The 21,817-nt window shown below is 37.9% G+C and overlaps 1 protein-coding gene across 3 annotated transcripts in view; it reads right to left on the bottom strand.

Annotated features, from left to right (window-relative positions):
• The window catches only part of XPO1 (exportin 1), a 42,868-nt gene extending 24,406 nt beyond the window's left edge, over positions 1–18,462 (bottom strand). Inside the window, exons 1-4 of one of the 3 annotated variants that reach the window (XM_059943254.1) lie at positions 17,977–18,462; positions 14,467–14,598; positions 9,833–9,934; positions 6,232–6,304 (exon numbers count right to left, since the gene is read on the bottom strand). In XM_059943254.1, coding sequence (XP_059799237.1) covers positions 6,232–6,304; positions 9,833–9,934; positions 14,467–14,592 — 301 coding nt within the window. In that variant the 5' untranslated portion in view covers positions 14,593–14,598; positions 17,977–18,462. Of the gene's footprint in view, positions 1–6,231; positions 6,305–8,645; positions 8,665–9,832; positions 9,935–14,466; positions 14,599–17,154; positions 17,250–17,976 lie in introns of those variants that run through there. The other 2 variants (XM_059943255.1, XM_059943256.1) reach the window with 2 other exon arrangements.
• Positions 18,463–21,817: the final 3,355 nt, after the last annotated feature.

Here is a 21,817-nt window from a genome sequence, read left to right as displayed (position 1 = left end):
AGAACCAAGGGCTTAAAGAGCCCAAACACTTAAATTTTCTTTTCAAAATGACCAACAAAGGAAACAACTATCTCTGTTCAACAGGGAGTAACACTATCAACTTAAAATAAGTAGACATACACACAGATGTTAAGGATGCTCAACAGCAGAAGTCACAGTGAGAAGCCATTATATATGTACTACAGTGGCTAGAATTAAAAACACTGACCATACCAAGCTTTGGTGAGGATGGGAAGCATACTGCTACTGAGAATGTAAAGTGATACAACCATTTTGGAGAACAGTTGGGCAGCTAAAAACATACACCTACCATATGATCTATCCATTCTACTCCTAGCTAATCAAGTGAGTGACAGAAAGCAGATTGGGGGCTGGGGAGGTAAAGGAGAGGGCAATCACAAAGAAGGTCTTGATAACAGTGGTGTTTTCACGGGTATATGCATGAGTCAAAACATATCAAATTGTACACTTTAACACACACAGTCTATTGTATATGTTAAATATACCTTAATAAAACTTAAAAAAGCAAACAATTTTTAAAAGCCAGTATTGCTTAAAGGCAACAAGTTAAACATATGATATTCAGTACAATGAGAGACTTTAAGCATGGAAGTGACCTGATTCAGTTCTGTTTTTTAAAATATCATGCTAAATCCTTTGTTGTGAATATATTACAAGGGACACACATAAATGGGTGTTAAGGAGCCCAGTTAGGATGCTATTGCAGAAATCGCAAGGTAACCTGATACTAGTATATGATTACTTGGTGAAATGGAGAGAAGTGGGAGTATTTTCATGGAAAAAGGCTGGCAACATACACGTTGTGTTTATCCAGTCAGCACCTAGATATGCAGAGGGCTTTACACACATTACCTCTTATATCATATCCCAATAACCATGCAAGACAATCAAGATACTATGGCTTTATCACTTTGAACCTTTTCCTCATAAATTCACCACTCCCCTTTTCAATGTCAGCAAGTTTGTATGTATCTCATGAAATGTAATGATCTGTAAGCCATGTCCCTTAACAGATTAAAATATAATCCTTTGGTTTAAATTAAAATGATAGAGATTCCTTAACAAAGATTTTTTTCAGGGAGAGACAAAGGAGGCCTCCCCCCACTTCTTTATGGTTTGAATCTTCTAAACCAAGCACCAAAATTTTACAAAAGGAACAGGGCTTATAATGAAAGCTGATGTGTACTGCAGACAAGAAAGAAGAACCAACACCACTGACAGTCCTAGTGTACCTTTGCTTCAATGACTAGTAACCACTCCCTATTTGGAAATTATTCCACTTATGTATTAAAATTTCTTCTTTTTCTTGAGTCAAAAATATTGTCTTAAAAACAAACAAATGGGACCTAATTAAACTTCAAAGCTTTTGCATAGCAAAGGAAACCATAAACAAAACAAAAAGACAATCTACAGAATGGGAGAAAATACTTGCGAATGATGCAACTGACAAGGGATTAACCTCCAAAATATACAAACAGCTCACACAGCTCAAAAAAACAAAAAAAAACAAAAAAACCCAAACAACGCAATCAAAAAATGGGCAGAAGGGCTTCCCTGGTGGTGCAGTGGTTGAGAATCTGCCTGCCAATGCAGGGTACACGGGTTCGAGCCCTGGTCTGGGAAGACCCCACATGCCGCGGAGCAACTAGGCCCGTGAGCCACAACTACTGAGCCTGCGCGTCTGGAGCCTGTGCTCCGCAGTGAGAGAGGAGGCCGCGATAGTGAGAGGCCCGCGCACCGCGATGAAGAGTGGCCCCCGCTTGCCACAGCTAGAGAAAGCCCTCGCACAGAAACGAAGACCCAACACAGCCATAAATATATAAATAAATAATTTAAAAAAACAGTTAAAAAAAAAAAAAAGGGCAGAAGATCTAAAAAGACATTTTCTCCAAAGAAGACATACAGATGGCCAAAAGGCACATGAAAAGATGCTCAACATCGCTAATTATTACAGAAATGAAAATCAAAACTACAATGAGGTATCACCTCACACCAGCCAGAATAGCCACCATCAAAAAGTCTACAAATAATAAATTCTGGAGAGGGTGTAGAGAAAAAGCAACCCTCCTGCACTGTTGGTAGGAATGTAAATATGTACAGCCACTATGGAGAACAGTATGGAGGTTCCTTAAAAACTATGGAAGCAACCTAAATGTCCACTGACAGAAGACTGGATAAAGATGTGAGACACACACATGAATATTACTCAGGCATAAAAAAGAATGAAACAGTGCCATTTGCAGCAACATGAATGGACCTAGGGATTATCATACTAAATGAAGTAAAGCAGACAAAGACGAATATCATATGATATCGCTTATATGTGTAATCTTTAAAAATGATACAAATGAACTTATTTACAAAACAGAAATACAGTCACAGACATAGAAAAAAAACTTATGGTTACCAAAGGGGAAAGGGAATTGGGAGAAGGATAAATTAGGAGTTTGGGATTAAAATATACACACTACTATATACAAAATAAACAACAAAGACCTACTGTATAGCACAGAGAACTACACTCCATATCTTAAAATGAAAAACTGTCTTGACTTACTTAAAAATGTAAAAGCAAAAATACTGGGAAAGTCATTAGGCTCTTAAATAGACGAATGAATCCCAAACAGGGAGTGGTGCTAGTCACTGAAGTACTTCAATAATAAGTAATTCATTAATTGAACAATTATATACTGAACACCTATATACCAAGCAGTAAAAATGCAATAAAGACATTCTCTGATCCCTGATACCGTTAAGCTCGTATTTGGGAGGATAAGGTAAAGAGTGAGAAAAACAGTGATAGCTAAGTGGGATAAAGGTTATCGCAGGTGGGGATGGGGGTGACCAAAAGAAACATTTTTCTGACCTAAAGCAAAATGATAAAAATCAGAGCAATGTAGTTAATTTTGTATTACATAAATCTAAACTCATTAAAATGATTATGAAGGTTATATCTCCCTTGCTCTATTTTTATTAAAGTATCTTTTAATTAAATGTTTTTTAACATGTCCTTACTTGGCTATTATCTGTCTTTTGCTCATTAAAATTTTACTCATTTGTGATCCGCTGGTACAGGACACACTAAGGGAACACAGAGCAAGAGACATCTAACTCAGTCCAGAACTGTCAGGTATTTTCCTGGCAAACTGCTTTAGATAATGCCCTAAATTGAAAATGCCATTCCACTAAAAGAACATGTGAAAATTAACGTACGCTTATGGACAAGAAACTGAAAGCTGATAAAATATATGCTGGATTGGAAAAAAGTTACAAAACTTATCTTGGCTTGCTGTTTGATAGGTTTGATAACCAAACCTATCCTTCCTTTAAAATACATCAAGCATTGCCATTTTCGTGAATGAGCTTGTCCAAAGGGGCCAACCTGATTTTTCCCCTCTTTTAGCATGTGTTAGCACTCATTACATATACGCCTAATTTAATGATATTTTTTTAAAAAATGATATTATTTTTAACATGTTTTATCTTCCTACCTGTAATACTCTGACGTAGGGAATATATTTGTATAGTCTTAATACCTAATGGTACTAAAATGGACAAAGACTAGCTAAAGTGGAGACAACAGCTTAAAAGATATGACAATTAGGGGCTTCCCTGGTGGCGCAGTCGTTGAGAGTCTGCCTGCCAATGCAGGGGACACGGGTTCGAGCCCTGGTCTGGGAAGATCCCACATGCCGCAGAGCAACTGGGCCCATGAACCACAACTACTGAGCCTGCGCGTCCGGAGCCTGTGCTCCGCAACGAGAGGCCACGATAGTGAGAGGCCCGCGCACCACAATGAAGAGTGGCCCCCTCTCGCCGCAACTAGAGAAAGCCCTCGCACAGAAACGAAGACCCAACGCAGTTAAAAATAAAGAAATAAATAAATATATTTTAAAAAAGAAAAAAAAAGATATGGCAATTATAAACAAAAGGAATGTACAATATTTTGGGGGTTATACTAATTTATTTCCAATATTGAAGTTACTTAAAGATGAAGGAAAATTAACATTCAGAAATGTTAGTATACTTCGCGAGATACAAAATTTTAGGATTGTAGAAGCCTCCTAGGATTGACAAAGTTGGAAAGAATTATAAATATAGTAGTGAATAAATTTACTTCCCAGTGTTTTATAAATGAGATCAATTACCTTAAAAACACAAACCATTAAATGCATCATGCAAAGTTGCTGCTGTATATCTAAAGATAGATAGAGTTCACTAACATTCTCTGGGAGCCATTTTACATGCTCTTCTAATATTGAGCCTCTGAAAGACCCTAAAAATTACATCACACTTTCCCCTCCATGTAATGACTTCACTGACAGTGAAAACCATGTATGTGGTGATAGGAACTTCAGGTACTTTTTAAAAAGTTTACATCCCACTCAATCTTATCACTAGTGTTAAGGGGAAATGCAAGGGGAAAGGTGATTCTAATAGATGTTTTTTATAAGTACTGCTTGCAGAGAAATGAAGTATCTCACTAATACAGAACAGGAACACATGAATAAAATAGAATTCTCTTGACTCAGGGAGAATAATCACCACCCTGCCTCCACCAGTTTTTGCCAAACAAGATGGTAAGACTTTCAAAATTAAAATTAAATATATACATATTCCAGGGCATATATTAAATATACATATGCCCTGGAATATGTATATATTTGATACTTACATAGAAATATATGGAAGCTTTTGACTTTATGATAAAAACCAAAGCATGCCACTCCCATTCATGCAGAAAGCAAAAACTGTCACGTCCTCAGGGAGAACTTTAGCCTCTAATTTTTTCAGTAACAAATACAACCATGACTGATAAGCTAGTATAATTTTAAATCATTTAATTTTATAGCTGGAAAATAATTTGGGAGGATCATCTAGCACAATCCTTATGTAATAAGAAGCAGAGGTCTATGTGTTTAGAAATTAAAGAGGGACTTATTATAGTAAAATGGCACTGAAGTAAAATATTACACACTTTTTTGTTGGTATGGTAAGCCACAGCCAAAGTTAAATTTGAGGCTCAAACCACAAGTATAAAACAACAGTAGTAAAGGAACCAGGACTGCACCTAAGGTCCCTAAAAGTAGTGATGAAGTACAAAGGATCTATTTGGGCCAGAGTCAAACTGTACTTAATAATTTCTGAGAAAGGCACAGAATGTGATCTAAAATGGTTTCAAACCAAAATATAAACATTTAAAGAAACAGGAACCTCTTTGCGGGGGGTGGGGGGCAGGGGGGGCACTATTTCCTCCCACACTATCATTCTTAATTCACAGTTTATGGTGTATTAGGGATATTGCCATTAAAAATTGTCCCACTGACCTCTAAACGTGCTAGAAAGATGTCAAGATTTAAGTCAGACTGAGTAAATCTAGGTCGCTATTCCACCATAAAGATGACATGAGAAAGCAGGTAAAGACAAATCTTAAAGAGCAACAGTCAAAGAAAGGGGACATAATTTAATAGGAAAAAATGCTACCAAAAGTAGTATAACCCCATTTTAAAATCCAGACTTCTCTCTTTATTTTTTAGAGATTAAACAAGTAACAAAGTAGATAATAAGGCAGTATGTGAAAACTGGAAGGAACTGCATTAAAGAATTCCAAGAGACTAACTTTGCCCCATGTTTCTTAAACCATGACTACTTTTATTGAGGTAGTGACAAAGGAAAAAGTAAAAATATTAATACCAGGCATCACCACATCTTCATTTTTTGATCTTTCCTTATTTTAGAAGCCAACCTCTTATACGGTATGCCCAGAATTTAAAAAGCTAGTCTTGATTTTTAAAACTTGTTTTTTCCTTTGCTGTTATATTTATATGTTATTCCTTGTATTACAGTACTCATTACTTGTTACTGTGTGATGAATTTAAAACAATACATAAGAGCACATATTCAAATTTCATTCATTTCAAACATGGTCCAGATTAACTATAAGTTGATACAAATTTTTCACCACAATATTTACTGTAGAAAGTTTGACCAGTCTGGTTTCTGCTTTCCCCCAAAGATAAAACCTTATTCTTCCCCTGCCCCCAAATATAAACAGAACCTGCCTTGCAACATGATGAAAGCAGTAATCCATTAGAGCATAATAAACTACCAAAGATTCAACACATTCCTCCTGTCCAATACTCAACTATAATAAAAATGCCAAGAGTAATAAAATTCTGAATCTACAATTCTTTAAAAACACTTTCCTACCTTCACACTGGTTCCTTGGAAGAATCTTCCACCTTGTTTTTATCACATTTTCCAAAATTTGTAGTCCATAATACTGAAAATTGGAGAATAGAAGCATGTGAATATATTGCTGTAAGACTGGCAATTTCCAGGATTCACAAATGGACAGACATTCACACATTTACATCTAAAGTTTCAAAAACATTATGCTACCAAGTTTAATTACATATATTAAACAAGGATCTATTCGCCCATATACTGAGTTTTCATGCATTTTCCTCACTTTATTGTTTACTACTCTATTTAACGTCCTGCTGTTTATACATGCTCACACCAGGAGGAAGAACCAAATAAAAAGCCCTTAGCAGCCAAATGGGCTTAGTCTGTAGAAGGAAAAGTAGCAGCCAGATACGAATTCACAGCATAAATGACTGCTTATAGGCTCACGTACTTTAACACGACCAGGCTCCTAAGAATTTAGCAGCTTGGATGCTCTCAAGCTTCCTACCATCTTCTAGGAGTTGTAAGCTCTTGGCCAAGTATTAAAGTATTGTCACAGATACTTTCTACAGAAAGTGTTTACAAACATCACTGGTGTGTTACTTAAGGAGCAGCAAGACAGCCCACGGGTTTAATTTTAAATTTTTACCCCACCCTTATAGTTGCTATTTCTACTAATTTAAAGATAAACTTTTGTGCACAGTCAAAATAATACACAAATGAATGTTGCAATCTGTATCTACCTTTCAGGTATTCCTTCCAACTATAAAAATGATAACTAAAAATGTAAGAAAGTTAATAAATACAAATACCACTTTCAAGCCATTTTGTCCCTCCTGTTGATTACTCACTCTAAATAGTCAACAATATTTATAACAATTTACAAGGCTACAGGAGTTACTACCCAAAATCATTACCATGACCAATTAGTGTGGATAGACAGGAGGAAGAAAAGGGTCAAAACTGTTGTGGTATGCTTCAACCGGTTGAATTAGGGAAGAATCAGCTATAATACCTGAAAGGTAAATTCATTCATATATAGATATATAACCTCAGATTGCAAGTTTTGGCTGAGAATAAGAGTTCATCTTTAAAATGGTTAGTCATCACACAATAAAATAGGAGCATTAGTATTTCAACCAAAGGGATCATGTGAATGCACACTTTATCCAAAGCACAATATAGACTGTCCCAAACTACATTGTGCTCAAACAGTGTTTTTGCTGTTTTCTTTCATTTTTAACATTTCGTACTTTTTAGGAAAAATTTGCCATTTCAACCCAAATCCTACATTTGCAGAACATTCCTTAAAAAGACTTCAAAAATAAAAACAAGGCCAAAGCAAAATTCTGAAATTACAAATTATAAATTTGATGCCATTAAAAAGTTTCATAATCAGCAGTAAATGGTGAAGCTTTCTTTCCTGTTCATTTACCTCTCTTTATAGATCTTAAGTTTCAGACAAATGTAAATAAACAAAAAAGGTAAGTTTCTCATTGACTAAAATTCTAAATTAACTTTTAAAAACATACTGCCGTAAACTTGCTTAAATTAATTTTAAAGGCATGAAATCAGAGTGTCAAAAGTTTTACTAAGTCAAAACAAATGCACTTCTTACTACATGGAGTATATACCCTCTTGCTAATTCTCAACCAATTACAAAGATCTTTAAGAAACTAAGACACAAAACCCACCATAAATACACCAGTTAAGAAGTACTAATCTTAATGATAACCATATTTAGCCAATGTATTTTCAGCCTACCCTTTTTAATTGAAGGATATCCCCCCCCTTCATTGTTGCATTTATTTACTTCTGCCTTTATATCTGATACTGTTACCTAAATTACCTGTTTACTAATCTCTAGGCCTTTCTCCAACTGTAAAAAAGTAGCACAAGCTTGCTGAAGATACAATTCATCTTTTCATCTTTCTGCAAACAGGTCTGAGGCAGGAAGCCCAATAAAAGCTTTTCACTAATTAGTTCAAAGGAATACACAGATCACCAACATAGTACCCTAAAACCCAATCTCTCCTAGACATTAAGACTCTACACATGGTGAGAATTCACATTTCTTTGAAAAGGAGTATTTTGATTAAAAAATCTGAAGTGATAGCCAAATCTGAGGGCCAATGATAAATAACTACTTTGGAAATATACATAAATAATCCAAATATCATTCTAAAGTATTAAGTTTCTGCTTTACACCTCAGGACTTGAGAAATCCACTGCTGAGTTATGAAGATGAGGGACAGAGAACAGCAAAGACTAAATGAAAAAAATAAATGCATGAAATGATCCCTATGGTAGAAATTTCTACTGAGCCCTTAGAAATACTTATTTTACGCATTGAATTCCCCTTTCCCCTCCCACCGCCCATGAAACAAAAACAATTGATGAACAGAATTCAGTTAAAGGGAATCAAAAGGGTAGACCTTGTGGAGGCCTGCCGTCAAAGCCTAGCTGTGTCAGTTGCACAGGAAGACACCCCTTTTCTTCCTATTACAAGCAATCAACATAATGGAACATTATGATTAATATCAGGTAGTGTTAACATCTTTAAAGAAAAAAAAATGATTGCATAAAAGCCAAATGTCATAGTGCATAAATTTAGCACCAAATCATTTGTAATTTATGTAAATGGAAGAATTCTTTACCTGTTGCTTTCTTTCTGTTCCTCTAATCATCTCATTTTTCACAAGACAAATTTGAGTTTTTAAAAATACTGTTGATAAATCAACTTAAACATTAGTAATGTCTGTCAGTATAAAAAGCAAAATTTACCAGGCAAGCAAACAGGCAAACACTGTTATGTTACTTAAGGTTAGCACTTTGAGGAAGTTCTGGACTGTATTTTTGCCCTAAAATTTATAAGATGTCAAAACTAGTTAATATTTTAAAACTGTTAATTAACACAGTCTGATTTCAGAAACAGAGGTGAACATGGCTACTTTCTGTTTTAACACAATGTATACCAAGTGGAAACCTTGTGTGTATTTAAACAGAATGCCATGCATGGTATTTTACTACTTTAAGGCAGTTTAAAGAGAAGTGTGAATCATCAAGCCTAAACAGTCAAAACACATTTTGATCAACCCTTCTGTTCAAACTTAAGAAAAAAGGACCCAAATGATAACATTTTCAATTGCAAATAAAAACTGAGTGCTGTCCCATTAAAAGCATTGGTACCATGGAGTAGGGTTTTACGCTGCCCACACAACTTGGTTTTGGAGGTGCCTAGCCTGTGTTATATTGATTACTTGCCCAAAATAATTCCTCTGATGTTATGTTTCATCTCTGAATAACATTCAGAATTTATGCTGAGATCTGTACACATATTCTAAAAAGAAAAAAGAAAAAAAAAACAAACCAAAAAAAACCCCCAAACAACAAAAAAAAAAAGCCACCTTGCATACTAGTCCCAATTTCAAAACTTCATTTATAATTCTTAGGACTATTTGCAAGAATTAATTCTATGTTTAAGACTAAATTTTGAAATAAGTTAACATTATTAAATGATTTGAGATAACAAATGCTAATACTAAAAATGAGATACCTTCCTCAAAGTTTATGACTGGAAGAAAAGAAGAAATAATGGATTTAAAAACCACCACTTGCTTACTTTCGTGTTCATATTCTGTGAAAATTCCAAAATTGTGTCGACTCTTGTCCATGCATCAGGATGCTCCTTTAAATGTGTTAGTACTTCTTGAGCCATTCTTTGCTAAAATAGTATACAAAAAGAGTTTTAAGCTAACTTGTTCTTTCGAATGGTATTGAGTAAGGCACAAATCCTAATATGACAGTGATTTTATCAACTTTCAGAAATATTCAAGAAACTAGTCCTTATAGAAATAAAAATGTGTCCATTATCAACTTCAATTAAGAATGGGTACATTCTTTTGAAACAGAAAAGTTTTTTTCCCCCTAATTTGCTTTATTTGGTATTCTCAAAACTGAACTTAAATTCAATCAATTATCTACTGTGACATAAAGGGGTTCTCAGCACACAATCAACCAAAAGCAACATATAAAAATTCACATCTACTTAGATAAGTTATGTAATGGTATACTCTGGTTTATAAGAGTCACCAAGATATCTTTAACAAACTTTATCTATAAAATTATATTTCATGGGAGACAGATAAAAGCTAGGTCTAAGTAAGTCTACAACTCTCTAATACCTGTTGATACACATAAAACATTAAGACCCTTTTAAAGCAGTATCTTCAGTTTATTGTAAACACACCTTTGTCTCTGAAAATCCTTTAATTTCATATATTAAATCCTAGCTTATTTTGAAAAAATTTTTTTGCTTTTGTATTTCTAATATGCAAACCCAGAATATTTAAACCTATGAAACCATCTAGAATTAACAGATGTTAAGATTTTGCTGCACTTGTCTGTTTTTCTTTTAAACATAAGATCTAAAACTTATGGAACTTTGTACCTTTCTTCAGCGCCATTTCCTTCCTTTGTTCCTTCTTTAGAGATAATCACTTTCATGACTTTGGTGTCTTTTCCTGTCTGTATTTTCACAGCATGTGTATGAATTTCATAAATATAGTTGTGTGGTTACTAAATTTTATATAAATAGTATACTGTAGAAATTCTTCTGCAGTTTGCTCTTTCCACTTGACATAGTTTCTTTCCCTCGGCTTCACTGAGATATGATTGACAATTGACAGTTTTAAAGATCTAGCCATGTTGACATTACCTAGTTTCTTCATTTTAACTGTTAGTTTTTCATACGACATGAACACTACATTTTACCAAAGGCTGATAAGTCTATTAATTCTTTTCAGGAAGCAACCGCTTAATCTTTTTCACCTTTAAAGGCTGTTTTGTAGCTCAACTGGATCCTCCCTAATTAACTTTTACCTATTTCTATCACATGTTGTAACCAAAGAGTAAAATTTTATGGTTTTAAAATTCGGCAATTATTCTTCTGTTAGATCATTTACTTGATCAAGTGTTTGATTCTATGGGTTATAAACGAGGAAGCATCAAAAGGGGGGGGGAGAAAAGCATTCTTATTTAAACCATCTCTGACACAGACACCTCATAATCTTTAAGTTGGCTTTTATTCCAATTTACAAAAAAAATCATTTTTCTCTTGTGGCTTTTATACACTGCTTATTGTTTAAAAAGTTGACAAATACACACCCACTAAATTAGGTAATGGTTCTGTATCCTGACAATAAGACCAGAAACACTTTGGAACTTGAAAGAAAAATAAGGTGCCTGGGTTCCACCCTAAGGGCCTGGGATTAGAGCAAGTGTGTGAAGTCTTGAAATACAACTATACATTTTTTATTTGATTTCTTTAAAGGGTTGTAATTGTATCATATAATAACCAACCAACAAAAGGTAGAAAGAATGGTGATGTGAATTATTTACCGCCAAAGCCCATTTTAGCAGTGTTTTGATTCTCTTCCTGAGAATATCTAACTAGATAGAGACTTGCATATAAAATAGTAACAAATATTAAGAGGATAAGGTACATCAAAGATCCATGCCTAGTAAAAGTTATTTGGTCAAGATACAACTTTATCAGGTTTTTTGAAGTGATGAACATTCTACACATAAATGAATAGTTCCCACACTATCACCATTCATTTCAATCTCCCCATAAATCACGTTTCTTCCTTTTCAGTCATCCTTTTTGTTGTAATTTTACTCTCTAAAGTTATTGCTAGTATTTGCATCCTTTTTTAAATTTGTCTTAATCCCACTGTCCTTACGTAATATATCCCTTTCTTTTTAAAAAAAATATATTCTTTTATTAACTTAAAACTCCAGGGGTTAAAAAAGGCACAAAGGGAAACCAAAGAGAGAGAAAATCTGGCATCTCCCTGTGTTACTAACTGAATGGTGAAAGTATTTTAGTTGCTAAGCAATAGATAAAAGAGTTCAAGACACTTAACACAGTACTGGAGAAAACACCCAACTCCAACATTTTTGTTTCCCTGGCGTCCTACTTGGCTAAAAATAGAAAAATGTTTATAACAGAAGGTAGTCCTAATATTACAGTGCTAATTATTCTACTATACTACCCATCTAGGCAAAAGTTCTATCTACAGATTAAAGGCCACCCTTCTAATAATTCCTTCCTCTCCAAAGTTACGTAATCCTTTTCAAAAAAGTTAGGCTACATACAGGTGAGTTTGAAAGCTTAATTAGCATAATTTTTACTTGCTATTTTAAGTATATATTTTATGACAGACCAAAACCAAACAAAAACTCCCCACCAAACCATATTTTAAAACAATGAGTTTACATCACATATGTGAAATTTTCTTCATTATACTTTCAAAGTACCCTTTAAACAGAATGGCTCCTAAATAGCAGTCACCGCTAACAGGTGCTTTACAAAACCTCATCACTAATCCTCCAGTCTCTTGCAAGGTAGGTAACACTTTGTAGATGAGACTCTAGAGGAATGACTAGAAAACTTACTGGAATAAATTTAAGACATCTAACACTAAAAACATGTTTTCCACTGCAACCTTCAACTTTTTATTCAAAATAAAACCCCCAAGAAGTGGTATATAAAAAATTGAACAAGGAAGTGTAAAGATATCACTTTCAGAAAAGGGGTTCTTAACTGCCTTTAAGCTCTAAGCCTGTTCCCTTATCTATAACAAATACCAACTTACTGATTATTCTTTATGCAATTGACTTGTCCCATGAGAAATCTAACTAGACATAAAATTCTTAGTTTTGGGAAGGTTAACTTTGTCTTCATAAATGGAAAATATCTGTAAACACTTTTCTAAATCTCGTCTTTATTCAAAAGTCAAATTTAAAACAAATCATTAAATCTCGACACTGTGAAACATTACTAAAGCAGTATTACAACATAGTCTTCATAATTACTTCTGTTATAAGCCTAGAACGCTGGTCTATTTAGTCATCATACTTTTAGATGCTGTGAACCAGGTTAAAAATGAAGACTAAAGAGCAGTGGCAGCTTAATGATGTGATAAAATTAAATGCCAATCTTCCTAATGGCTTATAGACTTATGCTTCTAATATAGTCAAAGTTGAGCCCAACCTTACTTCATGCATTTCAACCTTACTGTCATACTTTCTTCCAAAAGCAGCTGCTTTCCATACATCCATGCTGGGATGAAATGGAGCTTAAAGCTCCATGTTCAATGTATGGTATGTGTAGTAAATACGGATACTTTTTCAGGAATGCTTTTGGAGACAAGAACACTGATCGAAAGCGCCTAGGAATATAAAACTGTACTAACAAGCTTACAAAATCACTGTAATTTTATCCACTCATACAACTTCCATGGCCCTTTTTCCCTTTAAATTTTTTCTTTATTATAGTGAAACCAATGTTAGATTTCAGAAGGGAATAGAAATACTTATGCACTTGCTAATATTTATACATCATGTTTTTTTGGACTATCTATAAAAGATACTACTATATCCACCTTTCAGAGGTTTCTAAAAAGTATGAAAGCAGCCAGGGTTTAACTATGCAAATATAAATTAATAGCTTGAAGATACATTATCTACCAGAAATGCACCTTTTGGCAAAAAAATTTTACTAGTAAGATATCTGTCACGTCACCTTATAAGATTTTTTAAATCCAGGAGCAGAAACTTTTACTCGTTTAAAACTTTACATTATTAGGTCCGCAGGGTGCAGATTCAAGATTGTCCAGTTTCTTGTACCATAAAAAAATTTTTAAATTTCCAAACATTCCTGTTTTTTTAAAAAAAATCCCCAAATCTTAAACTGATCAAAACATAGATTAAGTGTAAGATAATATCCTATTTTAACAGTATCACTTTTACAAGTGCTAAAATTCAAATGATGTAAAGATACTTGGTATTGTGGGATATTTAAAAGAAGTTTTATCTGTGAAGTACTTCTGCAATTTAAATGTTTCAAAAACAGAAGACTCATATTAACTCCAAATACATTAAATATATAAGGGACATACAACCTTTAATATCTACAAAACATTTAGTACATTGGGCTGTATCTTTTATTAAATAGGGTAAAGGCTGCTGAAGAACAGAACAAGTATAATAATAATACTCCAAAACATCCCACTAATAAACCATTTCAAAATATAATGCAATTTCTTTCTCCAGACCACCTCTCCGAATTAATACATAATTCCAATTTAATACAAACTATGGGATACTTTTTAAAAAGGTGGTAATTTAAAATTTTATTCTAAACTCAACAACTTTATTACACTGCAATAATGTTTTGATCAGCTACTTTACCTGGGCTCCTTCTCCGTGGTATAAGCAATTCACCACGTTGTCTAAAAGGTTGATATCCAGTTTTTGGCTGAAATCAAGCAGCTGGCGAGCTGCATGGTCTGCTAACATTGTCATAATTGCTGGCATAGATTACTGAAAATAAAGAAAAAGAATTTAAGGCGCCTATGAAGTTTTGATATTGTCAAAGTTTCTACTCAAGTTATTTTACTTCAACCATGTTCTTACAAATATTTTACTTTGTATTTCAGAGATTTTACCTAAACAACTGAGATAGTAAAAGCAAATAAATGCTGAAGTTACTTAGGTACTGCACAACTGCATTAATCATTAGGGTCCACTTTATTTTTAGACCCCAGAAAAATCATACTGTTCTTTCTACTAACATGTATATAAAGTTACCCTAACCCATTTAAAAAATGATTATTAAAGAATTTATGGCCCTATAAAAAAAAAAAAAAAAAGAATTTATGGCCCTAAGACCTGATACAATTTAAAATCTGGATCTCGAAAATTTTAAATACAGATGAAGTTCAAATGGATCCCTGCCCCCCGCCCCAAGTAGGGTCTTCTAGTTCAGTAAAAGCTCACTTTCCCTCATTTCATGTTACCTTAATTTTTAAGATATATTGAAGACGCTAAAAATTAAATGTGGTATAAAAGTTTTCCTATATATAGCAATGATTAGCTAACAAGTCTAACAAATCTGGTACCTTTAGCCTCTATAGAATTTAAGCTTTTGCACTCAATTAAACCATCTATATTTGTTTCTTTCATCCCTGAATGAATTTGGAGATTTAAATTACAAGCGTACAAACTCCTTGAATATATGGTCTAGAAAAAAAACTATGGTAATATGTCAAACAAGATTTTTTTTTAATTTCCAGGTACTGAATGGCAAAACAAAAGGCTGTAAAATCTTGCCATTTCCCAAATAAGACCAAATTCTACCATAACAGAAAAATGAGCTTCTTCACCTCAAGTAATGTACTGGCTAAAACCTACTGGTTCATATGCAATGGTACCCCTTTAAGAGGATTCTACTCCAAGGTGCTGGCACACATGCACATTCTTGTGCCCAGCCTTATAAAAATCTTTCCTTTTGCTTTTTCTTCAAAGCCAGTGCCACTTAAGTCTGACTGGCTAAATCAGCACTCCTCAAACTTTTTTGGGTTAAGATGCCTCACAATCAGAGGAACAGGACAGCTGTTGCCCAATTAAAAAAATTCACAACTTTGTATACAATTACAGACGATTCAGGACACCATGAAAGCCATGCATGAAACCTTGAGTTAAGTAACCCTGGTTTACTGTACTTAGACCCAACAAGGTCAGATGGTCATCTCTACTTCTCCCTCTCTTAACCTTCCAAGATCAGGAAATGGGTGGCTAACTTGATTACATTATGTTTGGACAAAGCAGCTTGTTAGGAAAAAGGCGTTATTTCTTGTCTATTTTATAACAGCTAAAAAACGTTAATAATGGCAGCAATTTCAATTTCAAGTCAAATGTTTTATTTAACGATAATGTCAGTTACAACAAAGTAAAAGTCTGAAGGATCAGTTAGGTTAGATATAATGTAAAACTGAAAAACTATGAGTTTGAGGATTTTTATTCCTCTTAAGTCCATCCACTGTTGACAGTAAAAACTAGTGAGATTTCAAAAATTTCTACAGCAGTTATTAAATGTATTTTTAATGCAAAATACCTGACATACACAATCTTTGATCTAAATACTAATATGAAAAAGAAAATATATATTTCACAAATGGAAGTGTAAATTTACCCCATTCAAGTGCCATACAATTTCAAAGGATCAGAACAATCTTAAAAATTGAGGCTCAAAAGCAATGTCCACAAAGAACCAAGATCTATATATCAAATGTTTTCGATTGGGGGGGTTAAAAATTGAACGAACTTTTATCCTATTTCGTCCTATCATAATTTAATAGCCAAAACGAGAAAGAATAAAGTGACTCTAAAAAGTTTCATTTTCAAGCACATTGTCCTTACAAAAATGAGACAAATTCCTGTGGAAAAAAATCAGTTTTAGAATAGAAGCTTGTATTAAATACAGCAGGGTATGCCACCCTTAAAACTAGCGGCTATCTTCGAAATGACCTACCTATTCTCGAACCGTACGTAGTACAGAAATGGCGGCTTTCTAGTCAATGCCAAGCACATTTAGTCTCCCAAATCAAATAGCTTCCAAAACATTCTTTCCACTAACAGCAGTGTCCCACGCGCTTAAGATACACAATCAGGCAGACAGCAAACAGCCATAGCGGGAGAGGTGAAAGAAACCACAAAAGCTTTTCCTTCTCCTTGGGACACTCAATCCTAAACTCCACTCACTGTATAGCAAATATAAGGTACTATCCAGCCACGTGGTGACTCTACAAGTGACTACCAAAATACCTTCACTGCCACTTCAAACTGAATAGGCAGGCAACTACACACTGCCAGCTCCCATCCAAAAACCAGAAAATCATAACCGTTGCTTAATGGTAACTACATAGCAGGTCAAAAAACAAGTCGCTGCAAGGAGAAAGACTGCTACTTTAGATTGTGTGGGCAATTGCCTGCTTCATTCAGTAGAAACACACCTCACTAAGGCCCGCCCTCCCCTCTCTTCCCACCCGAACCGATGTGCAGCACTTCTAACTATAGCATACTGGAGCACGCACTCACCCCGCCCATACTCGGAGAAGGCATTTAGACCAGCCGCCTGAAGTTCACCGCCCCATTCTCTATGCAGCATGGCCTCTGCGTGGTCAGAGGAGGTCCGGGCTGGGCAAATCTCTCATGCTTCCCCCAGTACACCACTTCCTCCCACCCACCCCAAACTCAGACATGGGAATGAAAGAGAATCAGGGTATTATCCACTGTACAATGCCAGCAGTAAATGAGTCGATCACTTTACACACCCAAGTCCCCCCAAACAAACTACAGCACGGAACCTCATCTGCAGTTCCCTGAAAAATCAACTAACCTTTCCTACTTCTAATTCTACTCTGTAAAAAACCAGAGATTCTGAGTTTCCCTGCAGGAGGAGCAAGGACTTAAGAGCCCCTCCCTCCCGCGATCCCAAGCTCTCCACCGAGGGGCCACGTGATGCAGGCGGACGTTTCAATGCTGCTGCACTAAATATTTCTGGAAACTTCCACTCCTAATAATTTACAGAAATGTTCCTGAAATCACCCCAACTTCTCCCCAACCCAAGGGGCTGGGGAAGCCCTTCCACCCCCGCGCCGGGCCCCACTTCACTATCACGCTCCTTGCCTTCCTCGACCGCTACCCGCACACGCGAATGACCCAGCAAGCGCTCCCCTCCCGCGGCAGCCTCCCCGCCTCCATCCCCCAGCGGCAGAAGCGGCTCCATTCAATCGCAGGCTCTGCTGTGGGCCCGCCGCCGCCTCCCCGGTTCGCCTCCCGCGGCCGCCGCCGCGCCCCACGCCAGCCTTCTCCCGCCCGGCCGCCCGACCCTCGACCCCGAAGACACAGTCGACTTACCCAGAGATTGAACCAACTGCTTCTTCCTTCCTTGTCGGGGGATTAGGGCGAGGGAGGATGGGGGGGGGGGAGAGGGGAGGAAATCAAGGTGGGTTTCACAGTTTTCCCACCTTAAAAAAGGAAATTAAAAAAACGAAGAGGATAAGGGCAAAAAAAGCTCAACAATATTTACTATTTCAGGGACACCTCCCCCCGATACACACACCCGCCCCCCCACAAAAAAAGAAGGGGAATTAATCTGTGGAATAAATGCTCCCGCCTGGCTAGGGAGTGAGGGAAGGGGGAGGGGAACGGGGTCAAGTCCCAAAGATTCTGCCCCAGGGAGACCCTCCAGCTACAGGCGGCAGCAGGAGCGGCAGGAGTAGGGGCTGTAGAGTCCACACGGCCGGGGGACGCTCTGCTGCCAGTTGCAGTCCGACTCCCCCCTACCAAAATACGGCTCCCTCTCTCACGCGGCTCCGGCGCTGGGCCCCCCCCACCCAGGCTCGCCTAAACTTTCCCCCCTTCTCCTGCTCCTCAGCGACTGGTGGTTCCCCCCTCCCCCTCTGGGTGGTTGCACGGACTGCAGCAGCAAAGACTGGAACAGGCACCGCCGCCGGGGCTGTAGCTACTGTTGCTCTTGCTGATGCTGTAGCTCCCGCTGCTCCTGCCGCGGCCGCTGCAGCCGCTTCTCCCCCTCCTCCTAGTGCCTCAAACTCGGAACCGGTTGAAACCGGTTCAGACTGGGAGATTCCATCTCGGTTGAGTTTTCAGCCCATGGCGCCGCGGAGCGTTTGGAACCTGGGCCTCCGCCCCCAGCCCGCCCGCCCATTGGCCGGTTGCAGCCACAGCCGCGCCATCATCCTACCTTCTATTGGCCAGATCGCCCGTCAATCCCACCTCAAGGCTCCACACAAGCCCGCCGCTTCGTCCCCCGCCTCTTTCCAGCAGCGATTTGCCCGCAGAGTGGGGGAGGGGAAGAGGGGCGGGTCGCAAAGGAGCTAGGAGGAGGGTGGAGGAGGAGGAGGTGGGACGAAGAGCTGAGCCCTGCAGAGAGGAGAGCGAAGAGAAGCCGCGCGGAGGATTGGTTCGAGCGAGCTGTCAATCAAACATAGCCCGCCCTCGACTTCCCGCCCCCTCCCGCCGCTCCCCCTCCCAGTGTTTAGCCCGCAGGCCCGGCCTTTCCGGCCCGCTCATTGGCTGGGCGCCTTTGGTGACGGAGAGGGTGGGGCGCAGCTCGTGAGCTGGTGGTGGCGCGAGTTTGAGCGCGGCGCGCGGTAGCCTGCTTTCGCTCGGCTTCTCCCGGACCCGCGCTGGCCCGCCCCCGCCGGCTCCCGCCAACCTGCGGGGCCTGAGCCTGCCGGGATCGGGACCCGCCCCTCTGATGGGGGCTGCGCTACTAAAAGGGAGGTCACAGCGAATTGTTTTTTTAATCGGGGAAGGGTGGGGTGGAAAAAAGGAGCGAAAAGAACACAACGGAGGCCGACTAATTGTAGGCCCCGGACCTCTCTAATCCATTTTAAAGGCCTGGGTTTGGGTCCAAGATGTTGAGAGGTTGGGGTGAGGTGTGGGGCGCGCACTCTTGGCGCCTCGTGATTTTCTCGGAGACATGGGAAAGATACTTAGCTAGTTCTTGGGCAAGTCTCCTTCAAATTGTAACTCGGTTTCTCCCTAGGGTGGAATTTGGCTTCTTTAACAACCGATCCTTCCTAAAAATTAAGACGCTATAATCCCTGTAATTGGTTTAACATCGTCTGTTTTTTCTGGGTGAGCTTACATGCCAACTGCCCTTGATCTTCCCCTACCCTCGGTTTTTCCTTTCAGCATAGCTGCCCTTCGCATACTTCATCATCACCAAACAGTATTTTCTTTGAAAGTCGCATGCATTTGGCCCTTCATATGGTTGCCTCTCTTGCCCCCAAGTGCCCCTCCAAGTAAGCTTTACTGATTGTTCTTTGCTGAAGAAACACCAAGCAGCCCACCAAAGTTTAGTAGGCCCATTGTGCCACCAAGAGGTTGATAAATGATTTATTAAATCAACACAATTTTCTTCAGCAAATCCTCACTCACAGTGGACAAAGGCTTACACCAAAGCATAACTCCCTCACCCTCCAATACATTTACCAAAATGATATTGGATTACTTTCAGACCTAAGATTTTTATTCATTGCCTAACCGAACAATATCAAACCAAAATATATAATATATATGATATATACACTGATCGTTTGGAATACTTACATTCTATTACCGGAAAAGTGGGGCTGTCCTGTTTTTTAAAAAGTTTTTCCCTCCGCATTTTCAGCTCTTGAAACAGGCCACTGGTTTTTTTAGATGGCAGAGTAATAGGAATACAAACTGGGCATAAGACCTGGCTCTGCTCAGAATGTGACCTTGGGCAAGTCATTTCACCTCTTTGGGCCTCAGTTTCCTTGTCACCCATTTTAATGAGGCTGATATCACCCATGCCTGTCTCATCCATGTAAGGGTGAAGCAGATGAGAAGGAGCAGTGCGACTCATAAAGCACTTTGTGGATTGTAAAGTCCGAATTGTCCCAGTTTGCTGACCCCTTCTTTGGCTCTTTTCATGTCATCTTTAAATCATATCCCTTAGGAGGTCTTATCTGTCAGACCATAGTGAATCAGATGTAAATATTTAGCCCATTGTTTTTGCCTAGAGTTAGCCAAAAAGTGCAAAAAGAAGTGACAGGAGCAGATAATTATGTTTGATCACTGTACTTTCAGAATCAAATTCAGAACACAGGTTTGACATATTTCTAATCCTTTTCTCATTGCCTTCATTTGTTGGAATCAAACAGACTTCAAACCTTGGAGTGGGATATGAATAAGGAAATGTAAGTAAACTGTATAGAGTGCCTGCCTGCTATCTAGCAGGCTGTTAGAGACCTTTCTGTACAGTATTTCACTGAATTGTTATAGCAACCCTGTGAGGTAATTACTCTTTTCCTGGTCCCACTCTTGCTTCCCCGCACCCTCTATCACGCATACTTACACATACACACGGGTACACACCACCCCACAGGAGCTGAGTCAACTTAGAACCCATGTTTGTGTTCTTTTTACTAGTTCACATTGTCTCACAAAACAACATTCATCAGAAAAAAGAGAAACAGAAACTCATAAATTCCTTTTTACTACTTGTTACTTATTTCTATTAAAAATTTTTTTAATTTAAAAAGTAATACATGATCATGGTTAACAACTCAAACAATAGAGAATGAAGTATCTATGGTAAAAAATAAAAGTCCTCTTCATATGTCCTCCCCCCCAACAGCCCCCAGTTCTTTTTTCTGCTCTGGGATAATCATCATTAAGGGTGTGATATGTATGTTTTGAGATATTTTCTATGCATTTACAAATATACTTGCTTTATGTTTTGTTCAGCATATATGACATACTATACATATTTTTTTTTATAGGTATTTTTTATAGTGGGTAATGTGAAGACTTCAGATGAAATAGATTGAGAAACTGATTGGAAATTGAATGCAAACTAAGACCACTTGACTGTTACTGAAATGAATAGCCCAGTTTGCTCTTTTTTTTTTTTTTTTTTTTAAAGAAATTCACGTTCTTTTATTTATTTATTTATGACTGTGTTGAGTCTTCGTTTCTGTGTGAGGGCTTTCTCTAGTTGCGGCGAGCGGGGGCCACTCTTCATCGCGGTGCGCGGGCCTCTCAGCATCGCGGCCTCTCTTGTTGCGGAGCACAGGCTCCAGACGCGCAGGCTCAGTAGTTGTGGCTCACGGGCCTAGTTGCTCCGTGGCACGTGGGATCCTCCCAGACCAGGGCTCGAACCCGTGTCCCCTGCATTGGCAGGCAGATTCTCAACCACTGCGCC

The sequence above is a fragment of the Balaenoptera ricei genome, chromosome 13, assembly GCF_028023285.1.
Source record: "Balaenoptera ricei isolate mBalRic1 chromosome 13, mBalRic1.hap2, whole genome shotgun sequence".
Taxonomy (NCBI): domain Eukaryota; kingdom Metazoa; phylum Chordata; class Mammalia; order Artiodactyla; family Balaenopteridae; genus Balaenoptera; species Balaenoptera ricei.
Note: the sequence above shows the minus strand (reverse complement) of the source record. Positions and strands in the feature narration are given on the sequence as shown.